Genomic DNA, 9,538 nt, shown 5'->3' on the forward strand with positions numbered 1-9,538 from the left:
CTCTGCAGGATCTTCCCTTAAACAGTGGATTCTCTTAGCCATTCTGGGCAACCTCATATTGTCATGGGCAATAATCGCTAATACTTATATAGCACTTATTATGTGCCTGGTACTGGCTAAGCACTTTACAATTATTATCTCATTTATCCTCATGACAATCCTGGGAAGTAGATGCTCTTATTATCCCCATTTTACAGATAATGAAACTGAGGCAAACAAAGGTTAAATGACTTGCCCAGGGTCACACAACTAGTAAGTATCTGAGACCACATTTGAACTCAGATCTTCCTGACTCTTCGCCTGGCATTCTGTGCACTCTGTCACTTACCTGCATAGATTTGGCACCAGGAGAGTTTCTCTGATGATCATAGAAATGACTACTGATCTTTCCCATAGAAAGAAATAAGGATTTTACCCCCCCATATCAGGGCTCATCTTCTTCATTTACAATTACTTTTCAGACATATTCAGAGATGTATCCAGTAGCCAGCGTCTTTATGGAAGCTTGGCACAGTGACCTCTTCTCTTCTCTGGGGTTTACATTCATCTACTCTCACTCAGGAGTGGCATCTTTATAATTTGTTGCTGTTGTTCAGTTGATTCAGCAGTGTCCAACTTTTGGTGATCCCACGGACCATCCTTTCCAGGGGGTTTTCTTGGTAAAGACTCGAGAGCTGTTTGCTATTTCCTGCCCCAGTGCCTCAAGGCAAACAGAGGTTAAATGATTTGCCCCGAGTCACATAGCTAGTAAGTATCTGAGGCCGGATATGTACTCAGGTCTTCCCGACCCCAGGCCCAGCACTTTTTCCATCGAGCCACCTAGCTGCCTCAATCTTTGTAATACTCTCACAGAAAAACACGTCATCATTCTCCATAGCTCCCACTCAATGACATTTATTTCTGCCATGCTGTAGACAATGTGATTGTCATAGACTCTATCTTTTTAACTCAGGGTGATCTATGTTTGAACTCAATTCAGTTGTCTTCCCAAGACTTCTAGGAAGGAAGTAATGTATTATTCCCAAAGAGCCACATCCTACCTTGCCAAACTACCTCGGTATACTACAAATCAGTCACAATATAAACAAAGAGCCCTCGACCACCACCACAGGTTACCCAAGAAATATGTCTGCATGGATTTCCAAAAGCTACTAGACTCAGTCTTCAAAAATCCAATAAACTTTGATTCTTCTCTGTTCTATATAGACTGTAGATATTTCTGATGCTGTTAGATGAACCTCTTCTAGTCAAGTCCTAGGGGAGTGATTGGCAAGGCTGAGATGATGGCTCACAAGCAGTAAAACTGGAAGGCTGGTTGAATAAATAACATAAAGGAGCCTGCTGGTTAATGACCAAACAAAGAGTTCTTGGAAGTGACATGTACTAAGGCTGGAAGAATCTAGAGGTTAGAACCTCCAGGTGCCTAGCAACCTTTCTCACACATGTACAAAAGGAATATAATGCTGGACTTGGAGTCAGGAAGTCCTGAGTGTGAAACCTGATTCAAGCACTTACTATCTGTACTACCCTGAGCAAGTTACTTAACCTCTCTCAGCCTCAGTTTCCTCACCTGTAAAATGGACAACTAGGTGGCACAGTGGATAGAGTGCCAGGCCTGCAAGTCATTTAACCTTGTTTGCCTCAGTTTCCTCCATTGTAAAATGAGCTAGAGAAGGAAATGGCAAATCATGCCAGTATCTTTGCCAACAAAACCCCAAATGGGGTCACAAAGAGTCAAACACGATTGAAAAATGGGGATAGTAATAACATCTACCTCAAGGGATTGTTATGAGGATCAAATGAGCTAACATTTGCAAAATGTTTTGCAAACCTTAAAGCTCTATATAAATGTTAGCTGTTATAATTATTAAGGAATACCCCCTTCATTCACCTGCTCATTAATTATTAACTCATGAATTATTGTCATATTTTATACATGAACCAAAGAAAGTTTGAACGTTAGAAATGGGTTCAATGTTGAAAGAAATGTAAGAAGAAGAAGGTACTTAGCTACAATGTTTCATTTAGATTAGATAATCACACCCTTGCATGTTTAAATAGAGGCTAAGTACAAGTTACAGAGATGATACAGATGCTATTGCATCACTATCCATCAGCACATGAGAAACAGTGCTTTTTCTTATTGGCTCACAGGGTCAGAGCTGGAAGGATCTTAGAAACATCTAATCCCACCCCCTCATTTTCCAAATGAAGAAACTGAGGCTTAGAAAAGCGACTTGACTTGGTCACGGCATACATAAGTGGTAGTGCTGAGATTGAAATCCCAGGTCCCCAACTCCACATTTTGCCCCCTTTTTTTTTATACCTTATTGCTTCTGAGGAAGGCTTCCCAGGGGAACAAGTTGTATGTTGCATTAACAGATAACAGGCACAGAAATAACTTAATGCCAAAAAGAAAGCATATTCCCAATTTGAGGCTGACCTAGGGAAATGGGATGCCATTTCACTAAATGTCTTCTCCAGGTTGATTCAACAGATGAAATGAGTGGGTAGGTGAGCATCCACATGGCCAGTTCTCAGAATGATGATGACTACTACAGAAGGACAGGGCAGTAGGAAAATGTAATTCAAAGATTCTTTCATTGGAAAAGTCAAGTATCACAAAATAGATATTGCCAGGGCATAGCCGTGTGGTCCCCTTTCCCTCTATGTACATATCAGTGGTGCCTGTTCATCTCCTGGTACTCTGAGGATACCCTTATTCCCTTCTTCTTTCAATCAGGATTGGAATGATATCTCATTGGAACAATGGTAAAGTAAGGATTATTAGAGAAATGGGCAAGGGGAACTTGTCTTCTGTATCTGTAGGCTCAGGGAGCTTCCTGTGGTCTTTTATCCGATGGAACTTAAAAAATCCCATCTCTCAAGCAGTTCCTCCTCTCCAGAACACCTCTTAGCTGAGGGTTAGTCAGGATCAGAATCATGGAGTGGATTGTTGTGCACGGGTAAGTCAAAATCTCCCACCCCCAGTACCATGACTTCAAAGAGGGCAAGATGTTTGAAGCATTGAGCAGTGATGCCAAAAAGTAGGAGAAAAATAGGATGAAGAAGGAGATGAGTGTCTTGATAGCCTTTATGTGAGCCTGGGTCCTGAAGTCCCAGAGGCCAGAATCACTACATAGCATCTTCTTTCTGTGTCTTTCCAGGGAACTGATAAGCAAAATCATACAGACGAAGAAGATGGAGGCTGGAATTGAATAAGTAATTATTTTCAGAGGGAAAAAGTAGTATATTTCCAATTTTCTTCTCAAAATTTCCCTAGTACAATTCTCAAATACAAGACTCCTTACCGAGTAGATATAATAGATATAATGGTTGCCTATAATAAACAGGAAAGCAATGGCAAAGCTGAGGCCAAGGGATCCGAGCAATAGCCAAGTCATGTACCCGGAGATCCTCCATTTCAGCCAGAGGAAGACAGGGTAGGTGAAGGTTGCAATTTTCACACAGTAGAAGACACTGAGCAAAGCACAGGACCATATGGTAAGAGAGTTCAAAAAATCCCAGTGAAAGGAAAGGTATTGTCGTATAGGGCTGTATGCGAAGGCCATTGGATAGAGCAAGATGTACAGGTTCCTTCCACATATCACCCACTGCAGGAAGAAGCGAGATGCACTCAGGAAAGTTAAGATCTTATCACTTGGGGGAAGTGTCCCACATCGTGCCCATTTGCTGGCCAGCACTACAAAGATAAAGCCATTCTCCACAATCGATACTAGACACAAGAAGTAGAAAATGACAATTATTCCAACCATGTCCTTTTCAAGCATTCTGTTGCCTGGGAGCATTTCTGTTGCTGACAGCTTGGTTGCTTTAGGGCAGGTGGCAAGTCTTCAAGGGTTGTTCCTGTTGGGCTCTTCTGAAGAGACTCTAGATAATTTGTAATGAACTTTCAGCTACCTTTCTTCTCAAATGCTCAGGTTTGGCCAGAGAAGAGGATGCAGACAATCTGATGAGAGAGAGGGAGAGGTCCCTTCCCCTCAGAATGGATGCAAATCTCCCTAAGATTCAGTTACCAAAGTCCCCAGTAAATGAATGCCTGTAATTTGCTTACCCTTCCTCTGTCATCCCAGTTAGTCAACATCAGCAGAGATATGGCATTAGGCCACTGGGTGCAATGTACATTGGAAAACTATACTGTTCCTTTATTGTAACACTATATTCCCATCTCCTATGTGCCTCACACCTGGTCAATTCCTGTCAGCATCTTCCAAGATCTCACATTCATCTCCATCTCCTACAATTGACAATTCCTCTACCTCTTTAACCTGTTTCCTTGGATTGCTCACATACCTGGACCATTATGCCCCTACTTCCTCCTTCTAGCATAAGAAATAGAAGAACCAAGAATGAACCAGAATCTAACTCCTTTTGATAGCCCAATAAGGAGGGCAGATAAAATTTTCTATAAACATAGCCTCTCATTATCTTCTACCAGAAATGGTCTCTGCAACACTTTCTACTGTAAGGAGCAAAGTAATTGAGCAAGGGATATTATGCATGATGCTATGCATTCTGTTCTGCAAAGTTCTCTTGGTGCCATCTGTAGAGCTAATGGTGAAAAGATCTCATGAAATGTTGTTGGTCAAAGAGTAGTTGAGCTACCAGATCTTTCCTCATTCACTCAACACATACTTAACATATGTGCATAACAGAAGGGTGGCATGGAAAAAGGAGCAAGAATATCTCTGGAACGCTGTCGATTTTCCAGAAACTGGAAACCCATTGAATCCAAAGGTTTTGTATTTATATCACAAGGGATCCAAATGGAGATGGCCAGATGTCATTTGAAAGTGGCCAATCCAATTTAGGTAAAACTCCCACAATCTCCCAGTATCTACTGGCAATTTGTAGATTCATTCATGCCCTTATAGAACTCCTGAAATGTTTGTGATAGGAAAGCTCATATTTGTGCAGTTTTTGAAGTAGCAGGAGGCATTTGGAATCATGGAGAGTTTTTTTCTAAGGCAACTCTTCTCCAAAACATGTAGCCTGAGTCCCACTCTCCATTCCTTAAACAAATTGCACTCAGTACAAGACCCATGAGTAGATCCTCCAGACATCAAGATCTGGTATGAAGCAAACAAACAGGCACGAAGAGCATCACCATAGGAGTTAAAGAGTGGGCTTCCAAGCCAAAGAAAGGAGCAAAGAAGAGAGTATCCCATTGCTAAAACAAGATAAGAACTAAGAGAGGTAAGGGAGCACTCTAATTCTGGACCAGAGTAGGACCAGAAGTGAGACTCCCAATAGAGAAGAGAGTGTCTGGATGTCTCCAACACTTGGTTGCTCCTCGTAGTAACTTTTCCACTACTTGACCACGGCTTTCAGTTTAATCCTTATAAGCTGACTTCATATATTCAGCTAAAATGGTTTCCCATGAGTTTTTATAAACTAGAAGCAGAAATAAGAAAACAATGTATTCAGTGACTACAATCATATCTAAAATGACCACTCCCTTCTCCTGTAAGGTGAGGAGCTTCTTAGCCCCAGACCCATATACACAGGCAGACTGGGTTCAGTATTGCAGGAGTCTAGCACCTAATGAAAGGAGGACCAAACTCCCTTGCCTCACACCCTTTGGGTCCTAGAGACAATTTATTTAAAAAGTAGGTTTTAGCTCACATCTAAGGACTCCCTCATCCAAAAAAGGTGAGTAGAAAGGTATTTAATGTAAAATATAAATCAGGCATTGGACAGGTATTTTTTTTTCCTACACACAAAAGAAATGCTAAAACACAAAAGACTCAATAGCACACATTAACAGAATCAGTTAAAATAGAATTCAGTAACTTTTGTTATGATCTCTCCAGGATGCTGATGATTAAGTCTCATAAGAACATAAAGGAACATGTGAGACTGTTGAATAGGAATAGCTACCTTTCACCTCTGCTCAACACATTATCCAAATCACTCTCAGTAATTCTGTTGATGGTCTAATGAAGAAACTCACTTTCCCTTCAGTCAACTTGAGCTGAACAAACTTCTCTGGAACCTATAAGTTCACCTTCAAATCCATCTTAGGTACCAATTCAAGAAAGGAAACACAAAGCATGAAAACCAGCCAGGGGTCCAGCCTCAAGTTCTGCAAGTGAAGCTCCCCTCCTCTAGCTGACTTGTGACGCAGTTGCTATGACACCAGGGTGGGAAAGGGCTAAGCTATTTCTCATCCCTCACTAGAAGTCTTAGAATTACATTACAGAACCTGGAACAGCGAAGGAAGAAAGAGCCAGCCAGAAGTTCTACGTTCTTTTAAATGACACAGACTCCCACCTCCCAGACACCATCAGTACTGGAAGGGGACAAAAGGGCTGCTGAGGATTTTCTTTTATCCTTTCAGTACTGGGCTATCATGTAGCCAGAAGCAGTTGGGAAATGTCATCCCAAAAGGCTGCAGCATTGAGTCATCGTGTCCCTGAAGTCCCTGGAAGTTTCCAGGGGAGTTCCAGCAACATGTTCCCTAGAATGGCCCTTATAGACCAATTCAACTTCCAATATACATGTAAATGAAAAGATTGAAAACAACAACAGCAACAGCAACTAAAGACTGTATAATTATAATGACCAAAGAGAGATGAGAAAAGCACACCTATCAATTTTCCTTGTGTAGGTGGTGGGCAATGAATGTGGAACTTCATACATGCTGTCAGACTCCACTGCTGTTTTGGTTAGTTTTGCTGAACTGCTTTTTTCCCTCCTTTTTTTTAAAAAAAAATCTTTGTTACCAGGTATGGCTTAATGGGTAAGAGAGATAAAGGAATATATACTGCTGATTTTTTTTTTAAAGAAAATATGTCAATAACATATTTTGGGACAGCTAAGTGGCATGGTAGGTAGAGTGCTGGGCCTGGAGTCAGGAAGACTTATCTCACTGACTTAAAATCCAGTCTTAGATATTTACTAGCTATGTGACCCTGGACAAGTCACTTACCCCTGTTTGCCTCAGTTTCTTTATCTATAAATGAGCTGGAGAAGGAAGTGACAAACCACTCCAGTATCTTTGCCAACAAAATCCCAAATGGGATAATGAAGACTCAGATACGAAAGAAAAATTATTGAACAACAAATGTCAATAACATTTTTTTTAAATTAAAAATAAAATAACCTCCTACAATCTCCAGGAAAAGGGGCTGGGACATGTCTGTCCAGTGCTAGTGAAATGAATGAAACAGTACAACTGCTGTTTCCTAGTACTTTTCTAAGGTCCCATGGACCTCCCACCAGATACATGAACTACATTGACTCCATTATTCTGGTTGCCCTGGTATTAATAGTAATGGAGAGATAGTCTAGTGTTGGGTTAGGGAAAATGAAAGAAATAGCAGGTTTGGCTTGATTGTGGCAATATGGAAGTTCAGCTGAACATGTGGGCAGGTTGTATGACTCTGTGGATCTCCTACCAGGTGTCTGAATCAACATCTTCTAAGGCCACTGAGATAAGACATGATAATGTCTTACAGATGAGCAAAGAAAAAGGAGTTCCCCAATGAAATACACCAGAGCTTTCTCATAAGAGAACTCTGCCACAGTGAGGCAGACCTCTTCTAGGTAATTGTTAGGCATGGCATGGGACTCCTGTATTCCAACCAGGTGTACCTATTTGCCCCATCTGGCACTATAGTGTCCAGGAGTTCTAAAATATGAACTGATGAAATGCTGCAGTCTCTATGGATGGAAATTCAGTTAAAATATAATGAAAGGGAAACATTGTAGACATCTTGGCTAAGATAATATCTTCCCTGTGTTAATGTAATGAGATATTGATGTTAAAGTTCTTTGCCATTACATAATAATAGTTGGTCACATGCTTCATTTCACAGTTGACGAAAATTGAGTGAACAAAAGTCACGACCTTCAGAAAGAAAAAAAATGGTTAGGTAGGAAGCCCAGATGAAATCAGAAGATTTGAGACTACCCAGGTAGTGGTAAATATGGGGCAAGGGGAAAATTCAAGAAAAAGTTTTTCAAAATCATGAACAATAGGATGCATAAATTGAAGGTGCACCAGCCATTCATGATGATAAGAATAATTTTATTACAGAATCTTAGAGTTGGAAGGGATCAGACAGATCTAAGTATCTAGACAGATAATACAGTCCAACTCTGTCCTTTTACATATAGGTTTACATATAAGACCACATCAATGAAAAGACTTACACAGATATAAATCAAGATCCCAGATTTGTACTCAAACTATTTGATTCCAAATATTATGCTCTTTCTACTATAATGTAACTACAAAATGGGTCATGTCATTCCCCTGATCAAAACCCTTTGATGCTTCCTGGTTTTCTAATATTCAAGACCCTTAGCTTGACATGCAAGTCTCCCTAAATCTGGTACAACCTGTCTCTGTGGCCTTATCAATCACTAATCTCTATCATATACTATATTCTGCAGTCAAATTGGATTATTCTTTGGCCACAGGACATACAAGCTCTTGCATCTAAGCCTATGTTCATGCCAGATCCTAAGCGTCAGACGCCCTCTTACCCTGTCTCTTTCTGTTAAAATCCTAACCATCTTTTAACACTAGGTTCAAATAATAGCTCATGTTCCCATGATGTTTTAACGTTTTGGAATTATTTTCATCACACCAATACTGTGAGGCAAGTAGTTCAACCATCATTGTTGTTGTTGTGTCTGACTCTATGTGACCCCATTTAGGGTTTTGTTGTCAAAGATATTGGCATGGTTTGCCATTTCCTTCTCCAGCATTTTACAGATGAGGAAACTGAGGCAAACAGGGGGTAAATGACTTGCTCGGGTCACATAGCTAGTAACTATCTGAGGCCAGATTTGAACTCAGAGAGATGAGTGTTCCTGACTCTACGCCCAGCGCTCTATCCACTGTACCGCCTCCCTGCCCTCAACCATTATTACCCATATTTTATAGAGGATGACACTGAAGCAGAGAAAGATTGACTTACCTGTGATCACACAGCTAGTAAGCTCAGGTTTGAACAAGTTCTCCTGATTTCAAGTCCAGTGCTCTCTCCATTACACCATGTGCATTTTCCATCCTTTATGAAATTTCCCCAGATCCCCTTTTGCCAACCAGAAAGAATCTCTCCTTCTTCAGAACATTCATTGTACTTTTTACTTATTATGACCTATTTTGTGTTCTAGTTACTTATATACCTGTATAATCTTCCTTCCTATACTGTAAGCTCCCCGAGATCAGGAACCATGTCATAGTTGCCATAAAATCTCTTAGCTCCTAGGCAAAAGTAAGATTTCCTAATGGTGTCACAGTTCTCCAAATGTTCCTGTTCATAAATGGCACAGTAGTAATTGCATTGAGCCTTGGAACACTACAAAGACTCCTGACTCTGTGAGATTCACAGTTATGCTGAAGAGGTTGGTCTAAACATCTACAATAGAAATAATTATTTTTTTACATTAATGTAGCCTAAGATTGAACTAGCTTTGTAAAAGGCTGTTATATCACACTACTGACTCATTAATCTTACAATCCACTAAACCCCTCCAGGGTCTTTTCCCACACCAACTACAG

At 40.5% G+C, this 9,538-nt stretch overlaps 1 protein-coding gene across 1 annotated transcript; it reads right to left on the reverse strand.

The window, feature by feature from the left end:
* Positions 1–2,867: 2,867 nt before the first annotated feature.
* On the reverse strand, positions 2,868–3,809 carry TAS2R60 (taste 2 receptor member 60). The gene has a single exon (XM_020997987.1). The coding sequence runs from the start codon at positions 3,807–3,809 to the stop codon at positions 2,868–2,870; it is 942 nt and encodes a 313-aa protein (XP_020853646.1).
* Between the last annotated feature and the right edge of the window lie 5,729 nt (positions 3,810–9,538).

Source organism: Phascolarctos cinereus, unplaced genomic scaffold (genome assembly GCF_003287225.1).
Source record: "Phascolarctos cinereus isolate Bilbo 61053 unplaced genomic scaffold, phaCin_HiC Scaffold_1;HRSCAF=81, whole genome shotgun sequence".
Taxonomy (NCBI): Eukaryota; Metazoa; Chordata; class Mammalia; order Diprotodontia; family Phascolarctidae; genus Phascolarctos; species Phascolarctos cinereus.

Coding starts and splice junctions, on each gene's coding strand:
- TAS2R60 (XM_020997987.1), bottom strand. CDS start 3,809: ATGCTCCCAGGCAACAGAATGCTTGAAAAGGACATGGTTGGAATAATT.